The sequence below is a fragment of the Acanthisitta chloris genome, unplaced genomic scaffold (genome assembly GCF_000695815.1).
Source record: "Acanthisitta chloris isolate BGI_N310 unplaced genomic scaffold, ASM69581v1 scaffold11921, whole genome shotgun sequence".
Lineage (NCBI taxonomy): Eukaryota > Metazoa > Chordata > Aves > Passeriformes > Acanthisittidae > Acanthisitta > Acanthisitta chloris.
In genome coordinates this window covers 1-24,047 of record NW_008657669.1, presented here as the reverse complement: position 1 = coordinate 24,047, position 24,047 = coordinate 1, and the positions used below count along the sequence as shown (strand labels likewise).

Here is a 24,047-nt window from a genome sequence, read left to right as displayed (position 1 = left end):
GGTTCTCCTCCAATCTTGATGATTCTACGATTCTTTGAAATGCAATGCAATGTAATTAAACTAGCAAAGGTTTCCCAACGTAGTCAAGTTATAAAATAACATGTATCTCATTTGTGAAACAAACTATAGAAAGTTAATTTACTTCAAGAGCTGAACAATTAAGAAAGTGAAGATTCCAAAATAATGATATGCAATAATGCTAATTTTGGTAATTGCCAAAGGTCAAATATAAGCTTTACAGTTACTGTGCTTATAAGAGGTATCAAAAAGAAATCTCCATAATTCTGAATCTGTATGCTGGATCCTTGTCTTCCTGAAAGTCACTATGAAATTCATCTATATCAGGGTTTCATCTATGATCCTGAAGCTGCAACATACCCTGTTATAAATTTCTTCACCAACAGCAGGCTGCTTTTTATTTGACCTCTTGACATCAAGAAACTCCACGAGTGGGCGAATTGTTATTCCCTGTGTGCAGCAAACAAGAACACAATAATTATAAAAGTGAATTCACTCTTTTGATTAGTAGGTGTTGCACTTAGCTATGAAGTCATTGCCAGCACAGATTCCACTAATGCAACAGAAGGAAGGAAGGGGCTCCCTAGAGCTATGAGGTCTGAGAGGATCAACCTAACGAGGACTATCAGTAATATGTCACCTATACCATCCACAGTACTTTTAAACCTTTTTTTTCCCCCAGTTCTGTTATCTGTTAGAAAAACTCTCACTTGTTTTCTGAATTAATAAACAGATTCCCCACAATTTCCAAACAAACAAACAAAACTCTCTTTTTTAGTGATTACTTCCAACACATATACTCAAACATATGTCAACAGCAGTACTAAAGTTGCTATCTAAGTCTGTGACCCTAAGGTTTTTTGTAAATATGTGTCCTTGTCTGATTGTTCTCAGTGAAAGAACAAAAGGTTTTGGCTATCCCAGAACGATATAATGGTTCTGAACAATTATTTGTGGAAAAATGGACATAATTTGTTTATTTTTATAGGCACAGTGGCACAGTGGGAGAGGAATGAATCTCTTGTGATGCTGAGATCAGTCCCTACTGTCCCAGACAACCAGGTCACATTTCTTTTTGTAAATGAATCAAGCTTTATCTTAAAGGTAGTTAGGTTTCTTTGCCCCATTGCTCATAATGGAACACTCATCCTGAACCTTATTGTTCTGAAAATTAGAAAGCTGCTTCTTAATTGCATCATGGTCACTGTGTACCACTTTGTTCCTGTGCCAACATTTGTCTTTTTAGTTTAAACAGTGTTCCTCCTCCTCTGGTGCTCACTCCCTCACATAAACAGTAATTATAGTTCCTCTTCTTTATTTTGCTAAGACCAAGGCATCCTGGTCTCCTTTCACATGACAGTATAGTTCCTCTTCTTTATTTTGCTAAGGCCAAGGCATCCTGGTCTCCTTTCACACGACAAGCTTACCAGTCCCATGATCACTCCAGAACTATTGGAGTGATCACTATTGTCTCATGGAAATGCCTCTCTCAGTATGTCTTCAGATCAGATTTGCCTTCCTTCTGTCCCTGCTGCAGTGCTGACTTAAAATTTACCCCGTTACCAACTAGTACACCTGTGTCTTTGTCCCTTTCTATTTTTTTCCAAATGAAAGGTTTCCATCTCATAAGAGAAATTCCTAGTAAGAAGGCCCTAGCAAGAACACATTTGCCCTTATTATAGTTCAATTTCATACTGTTTCTATCATACTGGCCCCCAGTTATCCTCCTCTTTCTACAAGATACCCTATCTCACTGTCATCAAGAAACATCAGCACCAAAAAAATCCTACATTTACATGCTATGGTCAATAATGAGAATATTAAACAAAATAAAAAAAACCCCAAGGAACCATCCTCGAGGAATTCCATTAATAACATCCCTTCAGCCTATTATTTGGCCAGGGTGGTTGGACACTTGAGCAGATGCCCAGAGAAGCTGGGGTATCTCCATCCATAGAGATATTCAGAACTCTATGTGACATGGCCCTGAGTAACCTGATTTAGCATTGAAAGTGATCTCACTTTGGGCATAAGGTTGGACTAGAGACCCCCAGAGGTCCCTTTTAATCCAAAGGATCATATGCTTCTAATTCCATTTCTAGGAGAAACTGTCAGCTCCTTCCTCATTCACTTTCCAGTCATCCCAACATCAATCTAAACTACAGTTTAATGAGTAGATACACTAACGATCTCCTATGCAGCCCCTCCCCAGAGATTTTACAACAGTCCAGTTAGATGAGATAACTCTAGAAAATAAACTCACAGAATAATCAGAGTTGGAAGGGACCCTTGAGGATCATCTAGTCCAACCCCTGGCCCTGCACAGGACATCCCTGACAATCACACCCTGTGCCTGAGAGCATTGGCCAAACACCTCTGGAGCTCTGTCAGCCTTGGGGCTGTGCCCACTGCCCTGGGAGCTGTTCAGTGCCCAAACACCTCTGGGGGAAGAACCATTTTCTAAGCTCCAGCCTAAACCTCCCATGGCACAACTTTAGACCATTTCCTTGGGTTCTGTCACCAGTTGCCAGAGAGAAGAGGTCAGTGCTGCCCCTACAAGTTTTGATAATTGCCTTACCAAAGAATGATACCAGGTTTTCCTTTGGTAAACCATGTTGCATTTCATAACACATTCCATTTGCTTCCATATTTTTAGTTATTCTGTTCTTCAAAATCAGTTTTCACAGCTAAATTCAACTAACTGACCTTGACCTATTCCCCTTTCCCTAGCAAGAACACAGATACTTGCTACTCTCCATAGCACTTTTTCTATGTGAAAGGCAGGGTGAAAAAAAGAAATGAATTTTTTCCCACAGAACTGAAATTTCATAAATACCCTCTCACATCTCTCTCTCTCTGCTCTGGATAATGACTGGTCTGGCATGTTAATTTGAGTGGCTTGGCCTCCTCTATATTTTGCAGTTTTCAGTGTCTTTCCTGTCTCTTGGTCACTCTTGATCAGGCCTCCATGGTAGTTACCAGAGGCAAGTTCTTCATGTTCTGCACACCTGATGCTATTGTAGTGATGTCCAGCTGGTTAGCAGCATCACTCCTAACACCCAGACTCCAGTTCACCTATCTGAGCCCTCAGTGTCTTCCTTTCCCTGCCCAGTGTGCACTATATCATCTCCCTGTGAGGACAGGCTGAGGGAGTTGGGGCTGTTCAGCCTTGAGAGGAGAAAACTGTGTGGAGACCTCAGAGCAACTTTTCAATATCTGAAGGGCCTACAAGGAGCCAGAGAGGGACTCTGTGTTAGGAACTGCAAGGATAGGAAAAAGGGTAAGGGATTCTAATTGAAGGAGGGGAAGTTTAGGTTAGATATTAGGAAAGTTTTTCACTGTAAGACTGGTGAGACACTGTCCCAGGGTGCCCAGGGAGGCTGTGGCTGCCCCAACCCTGGCAGTGTTCACAGCCAGGTTGGATGAGCCTTGAGCAACCTGCTCTGGTGGGAGGTGTCCCTGCCCAGGGCAGGGGTTGGAGCTAGATGATCTGTGAGGTCCATTCCAACCCCTAAAATTCCATGATATGATTCTGTGATATGCAACACTGAACTGCTGAGTAAATGCACAAATTTAAACATTCTAGCAAGGAATTAGTGCTGGGGCTGTACCCAGATTATCTTTTATCTCTGCTTCAACCTCACTAGGTCTTAAATACTTAATACTACTTATATGTTAACATAAGTACTTAGTATCTGGACACCATTGTTACCTGCCTGTGGAAGGCAGAGCATTTTTAACTATTACTATAGAGAGTAACTTCAAGTATGTTCCTTCCTATAAGTTAGGACATTTGTTTTTTTACCCATTGCTTATTTACAGCCTGTCTGAGAAAGAAGAAGTCCAGAAGAGGAAAGTTATTACCTGAATAAAAACAGTAAAGAATATCACCACGATAACAGCAGTGATGAACAATTTCTTCCTGGGAAACACAGCAGGAGGAAGCAGAAATACAAGTGAAAAACAAATAGCTCCTCGGAGGCCTCCATAGGCAATAATAAATTGGTCCTTAAAAGTGAGAGGAATTGTCCGGAATACATTAATGACCTGAGTCAGAACAAAAACACCTGAGGGGAAAAAAAAAAAACCAGAAATGCAAGATGGAGGGGAAAAATTGGAACTTAAATTACACAGAAATAGCCCATAATGGTAATATTTGTTTTAAAACACACTTTTATTTTCTTCTTACCTTTTATTTGCTTCTGATTATATATTCTTGAAGAAATTAAATATTACTTGGCAGCTTGAAAACACCAGGGAAGAATAACTTTAAAAGCCTAAGGAGAATCATCTTAAACATATTTAGTGAGTTAACCACCTAAGGTCAGCTGGATTCAGAACCTGAAGCAGCTAATTGATCTCCACAAGACAGTTATCTGCTAGACTTTGCACCTCTAGAACAGCAATAATTCTCTGTGTCAGTATAGACCAAGACTCCTAATTGCTTTTTAATAAGATTTGAGGTGCTTTTGAACACTTTGACTTGTCACTTCCATCAATCTGTTCTTTGCACCCTGCAAATTCCTATTCACTCCATTTTCCTTGCAGAGACAGGAAGGATGTGGGATTGGGGATGAAGGGAGAAGATGTCAGTGCATGTTGATATCCCAAAGGCAAAGGTGCCAGGGATGTGGGAGACTGGAGTAAAAGTATAAATGTGGGTGAAGGGAGGATGGGGGAGCTTGGTGGCAGCCAGGCTGCTTGGCTGCTTTCAGCATAAGGTATTAATTGTGGGGTTGCAGGTGTGGGAGGAAAATAGTCCAGATTTCTGCTCTGGAAGGAGACTTGGGAGCTGGAGGTGCAGAGGCAGGTCAGAGCATGAGCCACCTTTACACATGGAGGGATTGAATCACTGCAGATGAAACTGGGGAGAGGAGCAGCTTTATGACCTATGAGTGTGCCCTACACTTAGGTCTCCAGGTGAGAGAAAAGGAGCTAGTACTGTAAACTCAGGTGGGATGAAGCAGTTTCTTATAGGTTTTTTCCTTTGCAATACATACCTGAACACTTCAACTACAGCATTTCCTGGTTTGGTACTATTTATGTCAATGACTGGGAAAATTCCCAAGCTAGTAAACATAAATTTAAAAAAAAACCCAACCAAACCAACAACCTGTTTAATTGCTATAAAATTGCTAATTCTGATTAACAAGCAGACTGCCTCTTACTGTAGATGGGCAGGATCAGGACAAACCTGATTTTTAGGTTCCATTTTGGGGGAAGGTGGAAGCTGATCCTGTGATCAAAGGATATCAAAGAAATACAAAGAAATACAAAGACAAAGATACAAACAAATACAAAGACCATTCTACAAGCTGATTCGACTCGAAGTTTTGGCATTTACTACCCGAAAAGAGGTAAAACATTTCACTTGCAAAGAATACTGGTGAGACTTGCTTACCCAGTGCCCTCCAGATTAAACAGAAGAGGAGGGTGAAGCTAACAAAGGCCCAGTTCCACTCGTGGTTCTTCCCAACTGTAGACACTCCCATGAAGATGAAGATCAAAGTCTCACTGACACTGCTCAGCATCTTCATGAAATACTTTATTGTTGTATAGGATTTTTGAGAAACATTTTCCTCCACGTATTTATTCATTGTCATGGCACAGGCTGTAATCCTGAAAGGCAAACATTATCCCATATTTCATTGGCTGGATTTAATTTTTTTAGCATCATATCTACATAATATTATACACTTTTCCATAGTTTCCTTTAAAATGCAAAGCATAACTCATTCCATAACCAATCACAAATTTATAGGCTTGCTGAACCTACAGTTTTGGGCACAAGAGGTGTTTTTTTCTGCAGTGTGGAGGTTTCTGAGATGAAATCAGTATATGGAGAGTTTTGTCACATACTAAATGTACATGATCTGTGCAGAGGTCACCCAAACTCTGTGTTTTGAAAGAGGAAGAGATGAGGAGAGCCGGGGACAGGCCTGGAAAACAGGACTTGCTGCTCCTATTGCCTCTGAGGGACATAGACAGGATAGCAACTTCATGTCCTGGGGCAGGGCAGGACTTCCCTCCCTCCCTCCCAGCAGTTGTCCCACCCCAGTGGCAGTGATAGTAGGCAGCTCCTCTTTCCAGGCAAAGTAAACAGCAAAGCTACAGGCAATTTGTCATCCTTCACCACTTTAAACCACTGCTTGCTTTGCCTGCACATAGAGCCAAATAGGAGAAAAACCCCAACAGAAATCACTCTGGTGATGTTGCACATGTAAATCATCTACAAATGAATGAAATGGGCATCTCAGTTGATACAGGAGAGCAAAGAATGTATGCCCAAACTTTCTATGTTAGTAAACAGAGGCTGTTAATCAGTAGGAAGAGAAAAGAATGACATTATTGGCTGTACATCACTTGCTCTCTGTGGTTGTCCTTGCTATGGGGATGGCTAAGGACCACTCAGCTACAAATTTGCCAGTTTAAAGGTAGTTAGCAGAGCTGGCTGGAGGATAACCTCAAGGTGGTTTCTCAGTGTAGGAAGGACAGTCTGAATTGCTTAATAATTATCAGGGTGGGCAACTAAGGCAAGAAACATTGTAAAACAACTGTCATTCCTGTAATTCCTACTGTCTAGGGCAAAAAAGTCTTTGTTTTCCCAGTTAAAAACATTATACATAGCCATGTGTGGGTTCTCAGTCAAAACATATACACTAAATCTAAACAGAGATATATATTTACACTGTCTTTCTGAATGCAGCCCATGAGGACCTGTCCTACAGTTATTTATCCCAGTTCCACCAGGTTTTCAGTTTATAATTTGCCAATATAAGGGATATTTCTTCCCACTAAAATCTCTACACTTGCATGTTTCATGGAGGGGCAGGCAGGTTTGTTAGCATTTCTTTGGAAAAACTTGAAGACTCCCATGTTTTGTGGAGATCCCACTGCAGAAAGTCTTCTACTGAGCATCTCGTGCCTCTAAGCCAAGAGCTCCATCTCTGCACCACTCAAACATCTCTGAATGTGAGTGTAAATGGAAAGGCAGATGAGGGGAGAGCTCAGGAAAAAAGCCTCCACTGATATTATGAACACATATGCCTGGGTTCTATCTTCTAAATATGGGATTAAAAACAGTTTTTGCAAAACGGAAGGAGGAATCCCAAAAGCAGCACTAACTTCTACAGGACCTTCATACAGTGAACTTTCTTAGCATTTTGCAAGAGGGTGTCCATAGCAGCAGCTAAGCCTGTAGTCCCTGGCAGACTCTGAACACATTTCTCCTAATTAGTTAAAGTTACTTTGATCCAGAAGTTTCCTTCTCTTACACAGGTCCAGCCACATCCCCAGAGTGGCTGGGCAGGAATACTTCTGATGGACAAATCTGGCAGGACACGTGGGCACTGGAAGAGGACACTGTACTTCACTGACCTCTGAGAAGTTTCAGAGGCTCTGCAGGCACATCAGAGTGAATAAAACCCAAGGAAGAGGATCTGATGTGGGGACAGATGTGGTCCAGTGGGGAAGATAGTGGCTTACAAACACAGGTGGAGAGGGCTTGCTAGCAGAGCAGTGCACATAACTTGGCCTTTAGCCTGAATATTTTTCTACCTCTACTTGGTCATAGAGAGGCACAACTAGTCAGAACAAAATAAAATGTCCATTGCCATGCAAAAAATAGCTCCAACCCTAAGCTAACTCCAAATCTAAGAAGAAGGAAAGCTTGACTAAGACTATTCCAGACCCTCATCTGCATTTAGTACTGACATAATTTTCAGCATTCTCATTGTCAGCTGATTTCACCATGTTCTTAAACAGAAAGATCCTCTGAGGACCACAAGTAGCATGGTGCCATCCTGGTTACATGGGATCCACTGTGGAAGACAGAATACAGATTTGATAAGCTTCCTCCCTGGAACACTCAGTTGAGTTTGAGCAGGTAGTTGGGACAGTAGAGGTCCTACATTTTTGGCAATACTGGCAAACTGACAATGCTCTTCCCAGCTCTCCTCCTTGTTCTGGTCTTACAGTTGCCCAGACTGGGGAATTAAAACAGATCCCACAAACATATGTGCCTGCATATCACAGGAGGAAAGTAGGAGACGACCTGGGCCATGCATGGACTTTGTCCTGACAAGAAGCACTGACTTGGCCAGGACACACACTCTGGCCCAGAGGCTGTCAAACACTCCCAGGTTCCTCAGTTTGCTCATAGCTGTGGTGACCAATCCCAAAAGTATGTGTGCAGATCTCAAATTCACTTAACACTTTGACCCTCCAGAAGTCTCACACTCAGTGGCAAACCAGCTCTTCATGAGCCACACTGACAGACCTACAAATAGCTCAGGTTATGCCATGGGCTGTGATAACTCTCCTGTGTGTACACTGCTTATCTGCACAAGTATAACAAGTCTGATGCATCCCAGCTACTCCAGCTGATGGCACCCACAGTGGAGCTGGCAAGGACAAGGGCAGCAAATGCCAACCAGCAAGAACACATGGGCAGGCTGCAAAACAGCCACTTCCAGACCCACTGGAAGTGTGCAAGGAGTGTACTACTGTTTCAGAGTCTCAAAGCAGCAGCTTAGTGCCCAGAAGCATTAGGGCTGTCAGGTCTGCACCAAAGGCACAACGAAACGCTCAGTACTATTTATTACCTCCTTAAAATAAATGGTTTTCATTATTATAGTAATTCAGGAAAGCCCTGCAGCATGGAGAGTGGGGAAGCATGCTCTGGACGTGGTTTGTTTTTGGATCCTGAGGTAATGGAGACACTGTAAATAGATGTCTGATAAGAATCTGTCACCAGATTAATCAGGATCTTTGCAAGCTGTAACTTAAAACACCTACCAGGCTTGACCACTAGAATTTAAAGGGACAGCACTCTTCAGTCACATTTTGCATTCACTCAATTAGTTTCAGCTAATTAAGGTTCAAAGCTGTAACAAACAGTGCTGTATATTATTTGTTACTCTTCAGGTAAGTAATATTCCACAGCTAATCACTGCTCTCTTTGAATCTAGTATCTCTTCAGAATACTTCTTTACATTAGAAAAAAAAAACCTGTTGAAGTCTCTTTGATTTGAAAATTATATGGGGATATAGCGTTAGAATTTGATAGAAAATCGAAGTCTTTATGCAAGATTTTATCTACATTATAATAATATGTTCTTCACGAACTGAATTTTTGCTGTCATGATAATCAAAGTCAAAGCTTAGGTGTGTGTTATTTTACATTTCTCATCCACATATATTAATTCTGGTTTCCACTTCTGTGACCTGAGATAGTTGCCTTGGTCAAGAAGGGGAAGGGAAAAGCAGTTAATTGCAATTAACCTGCAACAGTCTGTACTTCTGAAGAATAAAGGTCTCCCTGTACAAACAGTGCAGTTTCTGTCAGGACTGCAATAAACTAGGCCACTGGGTTCAAGCCTCAAGTTTCCTTGACCTACTAAATTTACAGTAGTTTCAATGTTTGTTCCTTTCAGCCTGCTAATTGACTGTTGTAAAAAAAAAAAAAGAAAAAAGAAAGAAACCTATATTAATAGCTCTGCTGCCTTCACAGCCTCGATGAGAAATCAGTAAGCAGAAAATTCAGCATTATGATTAGAAATGGAACGGAGCAAATCAAAGTTCAGATTCACAGCTGTGTGTTTTACCATGCCTGGCTCTAGTTACAGTAGATGCTCTTTCCTCTCCTTCTGAAGAGGATTTTCTCACTGCAGCTCACAGGGACATGGTTCAGTCCCTTCACTATTTCAGCCCTATAACCTGGTGCTGGGGTTATACACAGATGCTTCAAGAATCATTTGTCCTCAGGACAAGTACACAGACTTATCAGAAGAGGGACAAGCACCTTTAATTCCCCTCTATTCCTCTGCCAGTGAATTCCTATTTGCCCAGGAATGAGGCAATCTGTGTAAGTATCTTATTTATTTGGAAACACTGTACATTCCTGTTCATGTCCTTCCCCTAAAATATGGTACAGCATGTAACCACAGGGTCTCACTGAATATCTTGATGAACCTGGTTACAAAGGAAGTGGGAATCAGTAGCTTAACAGATTCATGTGGATATGGGTGAAAAAGAGGAGATCAGGCAATTATTTCCCATAGACTGAACTAGAAATGCCCACAGGAGCAAATAATGAACAAACAGTCTGGTTTGTAAGGGACATTCCAAGGTCATTTGGCCCAGCTACATGCTCAGAGAGCTGACTTTTAAGTCAGACCCAAGCAATCCTGCCATGAGTCAGTCGCTGCAGAAAAGGATAGGGAACTCAATACCAGTGTGTGCTGCACTGTGGCACAGAGAAATTACTCTCTGCAGTTCAAAGGCCAATGAAATATGAAAAGCACAGGGTAGATTTACTCCAAGGGGATGCAGAGATTGCAAGAGCTCCAAGGCTCTCAGCAGCACTGCTGGGACAGAACACACTTTATGGCTTATGGCAGCTAAGCCCCTACACAGCTGCAGAGAGCCCTTCTGTCTTTCCTGGTGTGTTACTGATGTACCCAGCTCTGTTAGCTACTATAAAGTATGCTGAGAGTCAAAAACACACAGGACATTTTAAAGACAACTTATTTTCTATTGTGCTGTTCAGGGCAAAAAAAAAAATCCTTTGTGCTTCCTCTTCTGTTTTGCACCCACACAGGGGCCACAGTTACAAAGGAAAATGAATAGGTTGCTAGTGCTGTGGGAAGCACTGGTGTCCTGGTGGCAGGCACTGGCATGTGGTGGGTCCACTGACTCACCAGCAGACCCACTGTGCCCTTTCTGTTGTGTCCTGGATGCAGCAGGTCCAAATCAGTATGTTCATGAACACTGCCACAATTTTCTCCATGTACAGTTTAGCCACACGTTTTTGGTTTAGAAACCCTTTCAAGTATTTGATCATAGGATGTCAAGGGCATTGGCTTAAGAAGTGGAGGAAACTAGAAACCACACAATTGCTATGAATAGAAGCTATGGAAAGAGATGGCACATTTATGAACTCGGTCAAAGTGGATGCACATGTTGCTTTATTTAGGCTCATATCAGAGAATGAAACACATGGAATCTTTAGCTCTTTACTTACATTAGAGGACCAATCCCTCTTGTTTCATGGCATATTTCTATTTTTATATTACTGAAATTATCAGCTGTAAGTTTCCTTTTAAATTGCTTCCCAGACTCAGAAAACCTTATACTGGCATGACTATGATATTAAACCTATCTTTACTTTCCTTAAAGATAATAATCAGATGAAGTATTATCAAGTATTAGGGATACTCAAAAAAGATATGCACCTAATGCCTGAATGACTCATATTTGCCACTAGAACAATACAAAGTCATTAAAGAAGGTTGGCCTTTAAAAATATTATTTGAAACCAGAGCAAACCATTTCAATATATCAAATGTCATAAAGGCTCCTTCTAAAGTTGAGGTTGTTACAGTATAAACAGAATGAAGAGAGAGGCTGTGCTCTCTCTTACTGAAGCCCAGGAGTGAAAAAACAGGAATGCAAATATTTTTATCTGTTGGAATTGAGAAGAATAATATTATTTTATACATAATGATGTATACAGAGAACATTGTAATACACAGGCACACATGTCAAGATACTAAACTGAAGGGTTATATCACCACAGGACTGTAAATTTTACATCCACCCACTCCTCATTGTGTTGGTAATCCAGCACAAGTTTGTCTTAACATATATACATTATCTTCATGAGTGGTCCTCATTCCTCACATGATTGTTAGATGGATTTTCACCATACATTGTCACTGAAAGTGAAGCCAGTTCCTAAAGTTTCCTGCTACCACTGCCACTCCCTCTGTGCCACCACTGCCCCCACATCACTGTGATCCACTCCTCAGCCATGCCCTGATGACCAGTTGTAGGGTCACATGAGGACACAGGTCACTAAACTGATCTGGGTTAAAAATAACCCCACTGAAAAGACAAGTGAATATTTTTAACTTGGAACATTTCAAAGATATGGTTTATGATGTGATGCCATGAGCAGTTTTAGTGACACAGCTGGTGTGGTGGCAAGCTGAGAGGATGGGGTGGATGCAGGAGGGAAGAGGCCGGAAATCCTCAAGCCAACATTGCTGCCATGCACTGTGGAACAATGCCATATGGCAAAGTTTGCAAAATCTGATCCTCTCTGCAATTTCCTTTCGCATTCTTATTTGGGTGCTATGATAACTGAAGTTTGGGGTACTTACGCCATGATGCCCGAGAGATGGAACATTTCAGCTGTTATGTATGACAAGTAACTGTACAGGAAGACAAAGAGTGGCTCAATCACTCGGATTTTATGGGTGAAACGGGTGGTAAAGGCTGCTACAAATCCCAAAAGGATTCCAATCAATACTCCACCGATCCCCACTATAAAGAAGTTAGCAATCCCAGCGAATATGTCAATAACTTTAATTGTGCGCATCTGGCAGAAAGACTTGAACAAATTGTACAGGACCTATGAGGAAAAAGAAAGCACATTATGTTTTTGAATTCTTCTTCATTTCCCTTCATGTCATTATGTTCCTCTGCTTCAATGCTGAACTTTGAATGTCTCTATCATCTGCCTTGAACTGGCTTTTGAGATATGCTGTTGTTTATCTCTGGCATATGATTTGTCATCCATATATAACAAGGAGATACACAAAGAAGGGTAAATAGCATTACTCCTATTTCTGCAAATGGAATGGGTTTCTTAACCCATGCCATTCTGAGGGCCAGGAGCATAGATCTGTCTAATCTGTCTTTAAATTCATTTATTTGCAGAGCTTCTAACTTTTCCACTAATGTCCTGTTCGGATTTTCTACAGATAAATGAAACAAAAAAAAGGAGGAAAAAAGAGAGTGTCATAATCAGTGAAAAAATGAGGTTCTTTTCAAATGTGTTTGATCTATATGACACTGAGAGGTGCAGTACTGAATTAAACCATAGATTCATCTGGCATGGTGGGGTGGGAAGGGGTGTGAGGATGGACAGTGACCACTCCGAAGAGTACAAGAAATACGGTATCCATGGAGTGAGTGCTCCTTCTCTGATTTATTACCATTAGGAATCCAGTGGTTTAAAGACTGTTCAAAATATTATTTCTAGAAGTTTGGATTTAATTCTTAGTAAAAAACCCATTGCCATGTATTTGCCCAGTTAAATTTTCAAAGTGTTTATAACCATCCTCCAGAATGGACTGGGTCAATGGGATGGTCACATTTTCTTAGCCAGACAGCCTTTTGTTTTATGCAGGAAACAGAAAAATCTAAAATCCATATTTCTCCAATATCAAGCATTTTAGTTACTCCAAGAGACAACAATGGAATCAGTTACTCTTAAACAAACCTTCATGGGTTGTCCCATCTGCAGATTTATTGGGGTGATTTCAGCATTCCCTGGTGCTTTATATATGCTTCCAGCCCTGCAATCCCATGATGTCTACATTGTCCCCTGGTACAGATCCTAGTCACAGGCACCTGCTCCTATCACAGTGGGTTCACAGGCTAAGCCACAGTGGTCATAGTAAACACTTGACCACTCATCTTGGACAGCTTGCAGGAGTTAAACCTCCAGTTTCCTTCTGGACTTCTTAGTAAACCAAACAGGTTTCTCTGTCAGCAATGCTATTTGAGAGAACAATGTTTTATCAGTACTTGCATTTGTGCCAACAATGGAGTTGTTTGAGGAGTGACTGGGTAGGATTTCTCATGTTTGCAGTCTCATTCTCTGTCACATGACAGAATGTAAGTTGTTCAGGGCTTCTTAGCCAAAATTTGATAGGTCTTACAGAGCTAGAAGTTCTCACTACAAACTAATGCAAAGACATGGCTTACTGTGGGTCCTTTAGGCTAAGTGAAAGAACTGGAAAAGAAAAGAAAAAATATATTCCAGAGCAAGCATGAAAAACAGAAGGTTAAATCAAGCCCAGAATGGTCCACCAGTAACTTTCATTACAAAGCAACACACAGGAGAAGAGCAGGAGCATTAACTATTTATTTGCTGACAATTATGCTCTCAGGATGAGTCCACCTGGGAGAAGTTTCCTTTCTCATCTGGACAAACCCCTTCCATTTCCTGCTCCCAGCCTTTTTGCACTGTTCATTGTTACTATGTCCTGTGCAGGACAGGAAAGCCATGGTATATGCTCTACTGTTTTTCCACCTGTTTTGATCTGTGGACCTTCCAGTTTTGCATAAAGAGAAGTATACCAGAATTAAACCTATATAACAGCAGGAGAGCTGTTGTTGGTCACTTTACAAGGATCTCTCAGTCCACAGACTCCCAGGGCACCATGAATCACAGACTGAAGGCAAAAATACTGTTGACTTGTGTTCTTTGCAAGGAGTTTCCCTGAGTCACTTGTTGGAATTTGGGACGATCCCAGAGTTATGTTTTTCTCCAAGACACCTACAGAATTTGACCTGGCAGAATACTCCCTTGGCATGTATTAGGTAAGATGATTGTTTTCTTTAATTGGAGTTTTGAATAGCCTTTTTATATTTTAAAAAGTAACTTTATAAATATACATAAGGTAAGTCTCAAAGTAAGGCCACTGTGAGGTGTTTGTCAAGAAACATAGAATCTTGATCTACCAATGTAATAGCCTTCCCATAACACCACATCATCCTCACAGCAAAGTCTTCCCCCTTCAAATAGAATGGTGCCTGGTTTTTTCCACATGCAGCTTTCCACATCCCCATAAATCTCAATTCTGTTGCCATAAGTTATTTGAAAGAAGAAAAGCAATGTTCTCCTTTGTACCTCGGATCAAAACCAAACAGCCGAAGTAGAAGCAGCAGCTAAGGACTATGGAATATCACAAACATGATTTTAATCTCCTTCCTATTGTTCTTTATTTACACTGTTGGAAAAGAGATCAAAATCAGGTTCGCTTCCCTTTCATTCTACAGCCGTTCAGTTTTACAGCTCTCTCTAAACTTTCAGGTGTGTTAAACACCAACTCTGGTCACATTTTCTAATGCATTAGGTAGGAGAACAGGGGGATTTTTCAAGTTCAATATTTGTATTTACTCAATATCCTTCAGCTGAACTTCCTGAAATTTACACCAAGCAATATTAGTTACTGATCACTTTTTAATCTTGTCTCAGGGTATATCTGAAACACTAATTGCTTATTTTCAGCAGTTCTCAGTTATTAGGTTTTAATCCTGCAATTACTTTAAGGCACTCTAAAATAATGTTTTCAGCAGAGGTGGAATACAGAGTACTGCTGTAATGTTTTTGAACATGGGAATAATATTATTGCAATAACACTGGCTCCTTCTTTGTGATTTTAAGCCCAAAATTGGAATTTGAATTACTAACACTCAACTGTCATCTCACCATTTAATTAATCACCATGCTAGTTATCCCTGACTCAGTCATTCAGTAAAGCACCAACTCTGAACAAGATTCCTACTGGGAAACATCATCCTCAGCCAAATTTAAGCTCCAAAATTCCACCAGTGGGGGAAAAAGGAACAACCAAGTGCACAGGCATCAAGCAAGAAAGACCATCTGAGAAATGCAGCAGAGCTGAGATTCCTGAGAAAGCACACCTGGCTTTGTATCCAAAATGAAGGTGTGGTAGCATGTTCTCTGAAAAAGAGAAGCATAGATGACACTGCTATTCTAATTAAAGCTTTTATTAGGAGCAGCCAGGCAGTGCAAGCAGGATAGCAGGAAGAAGGGCTTAAAGTATTTAGAAAGCATGTTTAGTAAAGCCACTCTGGTTTGCACTGTGTATCTGGGCAGCCTCTGGGGTTTTTGTTACTGAGTGGCCATGGGAGCTAAGCAGCTTCCTTGGATGGCCAACCTGGGTTCAATTCCCCTCCTACTTCATCCCCACATCCCACTGCAGGTACCTGCCAGGGCAAGTGGGACTCAAGGGCTCCAGCAGATGAAAACTGAAAGGTGCTTAGCTCTGCCTGCTACTGGTTTTATCAGCTCTCCCTGTATCACAAGGGCAGAAAAAGGGAGAGTATTTACAAAACATCATCTCCTTAGAGCACATAGCTGAGTAATCCCAGCAGAAGCTCAGCAAGGGCTGCTCCAGCAGCACTGCCATGGGCAGGGGAGGCAAAGGTCCTCTAAGGGCACCACACTGGGGATCTGTGTGATGGCCTGGGCCACATTTCAAGTCTACTCACATGACTGCAGGTGTGCAAAAACATAACAAGGAACCATTAGCAGGCCAGTACTGTGCATGTGGAAACCACTTGATCTCCTGCCAAGTTCTACCTTTAAGCGATAGCTGAGAAGACCAAAGGTACTCTAAATTCCTTTCACTCCTTCATGAATATATATTCATGAAGTGCCCAGTGCCTTACTGGGCTGGCCCTACAGACTCCTTAGAGTGTCTCCCATGTGTTAGGGCATCTGGGCAGGCATGCTGTGAGGAAAGGCTACCTCCAGAGAAGGCAATAATGATGCCTACAGGAAAGCCATGCATTAAATTGTCATGCCAGCACCTATAAAAATGGTGGTTTAGAGCAATTTGCCACTGGGCAATGGCATGCATGAATACTCCCCTCATCAGGATGCAGTGTTCTCCTAGCAAATCTTTCTGTATTAACTGCTGCTCCAGTGGAAAGGTGTTTGTGATCAAAAAACATGGTCTTGGTTAGGAAAAAAATCCACCAAAATAACAAGTTTTATGTTATCATAAACCTAGATCCTTTTCCTCCCACAAAAACTTGTAGAGGAGAATTCCATCATATATTCAGCCATTAAGAGTGACTAGAGACAGAGCCAGGCATGGCTGAACTGCTAAGCCTTTTGAAACTCAGTATGTGCACCTACTTATTTACAGGACTGACTTAAGTACCAGTTTATTAATGGCAAGTAGTTTCAGCTGTAAGCTAATGAAAAAAAACAGGCTTTAAGGCAAGCCCATCAGAGGGGCTGAGATTCACCTGGTTGGATAGCAACACAATCCAGTAAAACATGCAGTGTAGGTGAAAAAATAATACTTCAACAAACACACAAGAATTTATCAGTACCAAGGCTCAGATTAAATGATGAAATACACATTTGTTAAGAAGGTGAGGCAAAGTCCAAGAAAAGGCGAAAACAGGCAAAGCAAAGTCCAAGAAAAGAGAAAACAAAAGGACAATTGTGCATAGAGCTGGACAAGAATAATAAGCCAAGGACAGAGACACGAAAGGTGTGGACCCAATTTACAAATCTTTCTGATTTGTCTAGCATAGGAAAAACTGGACCTCCATGTCTCACAAAACAAAAAGCATGCCAGGACATAGTCGGCATGGGCAGGATTTCAAATAAGGCATGGATAAATGGAGTGATGTTCCAGACACAGTGTCATCAGGTACAAACAAGGGCATGGGGGGTGCTAATGGAATTTGCAGATTGCTGTCCTCAGATCAGCACCACAAACCCAGTTCAGCTAGTTAATGTTTAAAAATTACTGCCTCCAGGTGGGTGTCCTATCTCATCTCTAGCCTGGGATACATATATTGCTGTTTTCAGGGCAGTTCCAACTGGATGGGCATATGCAAAATCTTAACCAGGTCCTGTGCCATCTCAGTGATTTGCCCATCCACCCTGTGAACACACTGGGCCACTCCACATTGGCCCTTTTCCCTCTCCTGTCCAACAACATTTCTGCAGGTGAGGAAAACCTCCAGTTTCAGATTACAGAAGTAACACGATTACAAAAACACAGGAACTAGAGCAATCAGGTAGTAAAAACCCCATAGCATATATGCTACTACTATGCATTACTCTGATATAGTAAGACTATGTAGTAAGACTACCACAGTTTCTAAATGTGAAGTTTAAAGAACTACACAGACACTCCTTGACTTCCATCTATTAGCAAACTGCAATAACCAGGTTCAAAGAGATACAGTGGAGTGGCATGCAAACAATCACTTGTCTTTTTCATCAATTAGTCATTTATCAAGCAACTTACCACAGTTATAGCATCATTCAGCAAAGACTCTCCAAACACCAGGATGTAAAGCTGCTCATTGACATGAATATTTTCAAAGACAGCTAACACTGCCACAGGATCCACAGCTGAAATGAGGCTGCCAAAGAGCAAATTCTGCAGCAAGGTGATATCAGTCAAACCAAATGCACTGATCTGGCAAATTCCATAAAGGGAAATTCCAATGCCGATGGCATTCCAGAGTGTGCCCACCACGGCGTACCAGAATATGGTACCAAAGTTCTCAAAGAAAAGACGAGTTGGCATAAAATATCCAGCGTCGAGTACAATGGGTGGCAAAAGATACAAGAAAAACACATCACTGTTCATTACAGGTGGGGACTTCTCCTCTGCTCCAAAAATAATCCCACCAAGAAGCAATCCAACCAGAATAAGGAGACAGCTTTCTGGTACTATTGAGGGCAACTTGTGATAGAGATGAAAGCCTTCAAAGGAAATTCAAACACAAGAAAGGGAAATGGTTATTTGTAGAGAATCCATCAGATTACTCTGGATTCTGTTATCTTAGTTTCTACAGCAAACAAACAGCAATTGCAGGGCAATTTCATTTTCATTGCAAAGACTAAACTGGGCATCCACAATAGGTCAAGGCAGGTATGTCAGCTAGTATAGTTAATTCAGCTAATTAGGAGGAGAGACAAATACATAGCTAGACATTCCACTTCAGAGCTAGGCTGGATGGAGCAACTGTGTGCAAGGGTTCTCTCTGTCAAACTGTGGGGAGGTTTTATAATGTGGAATCCTCCAGAAACACAACCCAAACACTTCTCTAGGGCAAATTACATCTCGATTACATCTAGACAGAGTCAAAAAAACCCCAAACCTTCATACTAACCACTCCTTCCTCCTTGGACAGCTTCACAAAGGAGTTTAAGGAGTACATTCATTTCATTTTTAGAAATCCTTGAGAGTTTCAAAGATAGTGAGGGGAACTATCACATGTGACCTGCACCCAGTCACCTATGGTGACTTCCCCAGCCACCATGAGAAAGCATTTACAGACACAGTTATTATTTTTAGTAGAGCCTCCAAATTAATTTCACGAGAAGCAACATGTTTTCCACAAAGCGACAAGAACTTGTAGCCTGCTCATTCTTCTGTATTATATGAATTGTGGCAGTGTCAGGATTCTCCCATAAAATCTGTGCAAAGTACAGAAAAACATGCATTAAAAAAAGGTTCTGAATGAGGATTTAATGGTCAACTGTTCCTTAGCCTACTAAAGCTCTCAAAACAGTACAGAAAAACATGCATTAAAAAAAAGTTCTGAATGAGGATTTAATGGTCAGCTGTTCCTTAACCTACTAAAGCTCTCAAAGCCATGCAGTTTTGATTTAAAGATTCCAATTGCTTCTAGAAGTTGGCTGTTGTCAGGATAATTTTGCTAATGAATGAGAAAAGTTTTGAAGGAACTTACTCTGGCCAATCTAATGGAACGATCAACCTTATACACCAAGGTCACATTCCAGGCCCTAGCAATGCCAATCTTTTCCAGACTCCTCCTTATCTATATTTGGCCCACATAATTATATAGAAATCTATCCACACCCACAAGATCCCACAATTCCTGCCTAACTAAAAAGCATTTAAATTATTTTAAATGCATGGAAACACTGGGTGTGGTAATAACGGGCGTCTATTTCAGTAAACCTATTTCAGTACCAATCACACCTGTAGTCGAAACAGTTAAACTAGTGCAGTCTTGGTATGGTTTACATCCAGTTTCCCATTTTCAGGCTTCTGTATCTTGTAACTCCTATTTTGTTAATCTTCTTTTCACCATGGATTTCAGGTAAAAGAAAGCCTGAATTTATAATGAGGAAAAACAAATGCTTAAGAAGGACCAAGAGGAAAGGTGTTTTAACACACTGACTTTTAACTTATACATTCTACAACTATTAAAGCTATTTTTAAAAGCAAGAAGCTCAAGATGTTTGTTTTTTTTTCTTTTGGATGAACACAGACTGCTTTAAATAATTAGAAACACAGCCTATGTGACTCATTAGAAACACTGCCAAATTCACTGTCATTCTTCGAAACCGGAATCACCAATGTCCTCTATTGGCAGAGCAGGTAATGACCCTGGAAGAAACAAGAATTTGTGGTTGGAGACCTGAGTCTTCACCTTTCAGCCCCTTCCACATAAACATTTCATGATTTATCTTAGTTTCTGCAGTGGCAGAAGACCAACATTACCAATACAGTGATGATGATGTTTCCCCTGAGCAAGCAGGTTTTGCTAAAAGTTCTTTTTAGTTTTGAGTTTTAAATCATTTCATCAATACAAATCGAAGAAGAGGGAATTTTTGGAAATGCAGCTTTTAATGAAAACAAAAGCAATCCCAACCAGTTGTAGCACAATGGCAACAAAATCTCTACTGTGAATACAAAAATAAAACTCTTTGCTTTTCTTCTTTACAAGTCACTCTGGGAAGCTCATAGCCTCTCAGAGATTTGGGACTCTGCCTCATCCTCAAAGGCAAAGGAAAGGCTCCCACTAAGTTAAATATGCTTTTTATCCATGTAGACAGCACCAAAACTCCTGAAGGACTGCCTGCCTCCATGCAAAGCACTCAAGGGTGAGCAGGGACAGGCTGTGGTTCCTGATTTGAGTGCAGAGGATTTAGTGCATGTCAAGTCAGGTGTAGGTGCCCTGCAGGATAAGGGACATCTTTCCTGCTCTGATGAATCCACAGCCACAGGGTCAGGAGCACCCTGGGAGCAGATCCCCTGCAGTACAGGAATACTCAGACTTTTATGCTGAATGCAGGACTACAGCTACTTTTTTCTCCTCTGACCCTGTTCTTGGGGCTCTAGACCAACTTCAACAATGTGGAAGGTGTTTACACCCATTAGGCAGTAGGACCTGAAGTCCAAGCTCAGTATTCTTTAAGCTAGAAGTCCTTAGAATCCTGGGGTTTGGGTGAATTCCAGTGCTTTCTGATGCTGGAAATGCCACTGAGACAAGTACCTCTGAACAGCCTAAACCTTTTTTTCAGGAGAGCAGTGTTGGAAGGATATCAGCTCAGTTCCCAGAAGAAACACTTCTCATCATTGCATTTGTGATTAAAGGTAGGAGTAATGGGAATCCAGATCGGTTACACAACATTTTGAGGGTTAATATTATCAAAATTAAGCAAACCTGGGGGATAAGTAGACTAGTTTCACTGCTTAGAGACTCCAGCACACTTCAGGTGCAACAGGTCCCACCTAGTATACTCATGGAGTCCATCAGCATGTGAGTAACACACCTCTATGGCATCAAAACACAAAAAATAAGTAGAGGTAGTCAAAATAATTCAAGTCAAGGCAATTTGTTAGATTTCAAAATGTGGCCTTGTTCTATGCTGGAATAAAAAGCACCATATTTCCGACATCTTTGTAAAAAGGTACTGGTCAAAATGTTCAAGTTCTCCTTGACAAGTGCAGCTTTTCCTTTCTTATGCTGTCTTTCTTGCTCCCTCTAAACCTAGCCTACAGTGACATGATCACAGCCAGGACCTGTGAAACCTTTCAGGTAAATCCCCTATAAAAATTAACAAGTGCTGGAACGTTTCAGCTCCAGTGAAACTGCACTTCTGTGAAAGCATATTCGTTAAAAGACTCACAAGCAGCTGCTGCAGTTGAGTTTTCTTTGGGATCCTTCACACTCTCAGAGAGCTGTTATTGCATGCAACCCTATCTTCTGAGCTCCTCACACTGAAAGGACCTTAGGGCTCTGTTCATAAAGGTTTGCTGCTCGGCAGTGCCAAGTGTAAGCATTCAGTGCCTAGCCCCAGAAAGGAATTTGCGATGCCAGATTAAGCACCGAAGTTTCCTGGGCAGTGCAGGAGTCTCGAGGTGGATTTCATGCAACTTGGCATGACAGCAGTGAGATGCCTATGCTGCCCAGCAGGAAATGATGGGGAGAGGAATGCACCAGAGAGCCTCCCCTCTCACAGAGCTGCTCTCAGGTCTACAGACGGTGAGCTGGGCTGAAAAACCCTTCTCCATCCCTTTGGATAGAGACACATGGCCCACCTCCAATAACCCAGCAGGACATGGCACAGCAACATTTCTTGGTGGTTCAAGAACTGCCCAGCTGGGCTACCTTCAACAGGAAAGAAGGCACAAGCCAGTGAAAATTTGATATGGAATGTGACTTAGTAGCGATGGGAGCCTGACCTGGGAAGGTTTACCTGATGCACTTGCTGGATAAGGAAGCACAGACAGAGCTCCAGGAGCAAGAACTGGATGTTCCTAATTCCAGTCCCAGAGTCAGGGCGCCTGCAGATAGGTGTGGTGAAGCTGAGCATTGCCACACCTAGGGCCACTCCTGACTCTGGCCCTCATTGCTCTGCGCACCCACACTGCCATGCCCTAGATTAGCCACACTTGCTTTCGTTTGCTGTAACTGAAGGGATTTAAAAATGATGTGCCTTTTTCTTCACCTATGCTGTTTGCTTGCTTATTGACTGCAGTCAGACTAGAATTACCCAGGGAAATTTTAATGGGGTTTTTTTGGGTCCCTTTTAGATGCCAGTGCACTACCAAAATATCATGATAGTCAGAATGTATGGCCCTATAGAAATCATACATTATTGTGTCTCCATGTGTGCTTGCATGTTTCAAATGGCTTCCCTGTAATCTTTAATAAAGCAGAATTTTTTCACTAGTTTTAGCTTGTTCAAGAGTTCTTGCTGTATCTAAACTCAGAGCAATTTTGCAGTACTCAACTGGCTAAATTCTCTACCAAACTCCCTATGTCCTGGATTTTACAGTTCATTATATACTCGAGTGTGTCATAGTGGAACTCTGTCCAGATTCTGCAAACATCTAAGTGCATACTCAAGACTAAACATGCATCTTTAATACATTAAGATACACGTATCAAGATACAATGGATGCAACACACAGTATTTTTGCTGGAAGTAATGATGCCATAGCAAGTTGCCTGGGATCAGGCAATTACAATGTTAGCCATGGCAGGAGGTGAGTACAAATTGCTGGTTCTGCAGAATCCCAATTACCTGAGCACCAACCAATTACAAGCCATGGCAGGAGGTGAGTACAAATTGTTGGTTCTGCAGAATCCCAATTACCTGATCACCATCCAGAATGTGACACAGTATATGTAAACATAGCAAGCAGAAGTCAAAGTTTTGACTCCGATCAAAATGTTTGATCAGAATGAGTACAATGATAGTTTCTTATGGAAATCTGTGCTGCAAAATCAGAGTTCTGAATCAAAGCCATGGCAGGAGGTGAGTACAAATTGTTGGTTCTGCAGAATCCCAATTACCTGATCACCATCCAGAATGTGACACAGTATATGTAAACATAGCAAGCAGAAGTCAAAGTTTTGACTCCGATCAAAATGTTTGATCAGAATGAGTACAATGATAGTTTCTTATGGAAATCTGTGCTGCAAAATCAGAGTTCTGAATCAAACAACTGTAGTGTGGGTAAACTTATCTTTCATTTCCACAGCTTTATTCCTTACATTATCTTCTAGGTAAGAAGACACAAAGCTCATAATTCATAGACATTTACTGGATTTTAAATAGCTGTCTAGCACACCTGACATTCCTTAGATTATTAAGCCATACTCGTTTCTCTTTTGGGGACATAGAAATCTAATTAAAACCGTGATATATATAACTGCACAAAACTCAGTGAAACTATGCAATACAAATGTTTTCCACATGAGGGAAGAGGTGCCCGTCCTTACTCACACTGTGCCGTCTATTTTGTCTTCCTCGGGACATAAGTGAATGGTGGGAAAGCAGAGCGAGGAAGAGGTTTACTCTACCCTCATAAATATTTGCTTCCCATCGATCCGTTGTTCTGTTCTCAGCCCTTCATTATACCCGGCGTTATTTTAAGAAAAAGCAGATCGTGCTCAAATGACAGCAGGGCGATCAAGGAAAAGTCAGACACGCACCGGGCGAACTCCGCGTTTTACGGTCCTCACTGCCCGGTCGCTGCAAAGGGCTGGAGGTAAATTCATCTCTTTTCTCCTCTGCACCTTTCCTAACCGACAGAACCCCAACTTCTGCCAGCCAAATCCCATCCGAGCATCCCGAGCATCCCTTTCCCCGCGCCCCCCGCTCCGAGCGCCCCGGGGGGACGGGC

General features: G+C 41.5%; 1 protein-coding gene across 1 annotated transcript; it reads right to left on the bottom strand.

Moving 5' to 3' along the window:
- Positions 1–336: 336 nt before the first annotated feature.
- On the bottom strand, positions 337–18,358 carry LOC103811821 (sodium/hydrogen exchanger 2; the record flags this gene model as incomplete). The annotated part of the gene is made up of 5 exons (XM_009084818.1): positions 337–468; positions 3,883–4,085; positions 5,420–5,637; positions 12,183–12,433; positions 17,895–18,358. Coding segments are annotated over 5 exons (1,268 nt in total), but the record flags the coding sequence as incomplete, so codon positions are not given.
- Positions 18,359–24,047: the final 5,689 nt, after the last annotated feature.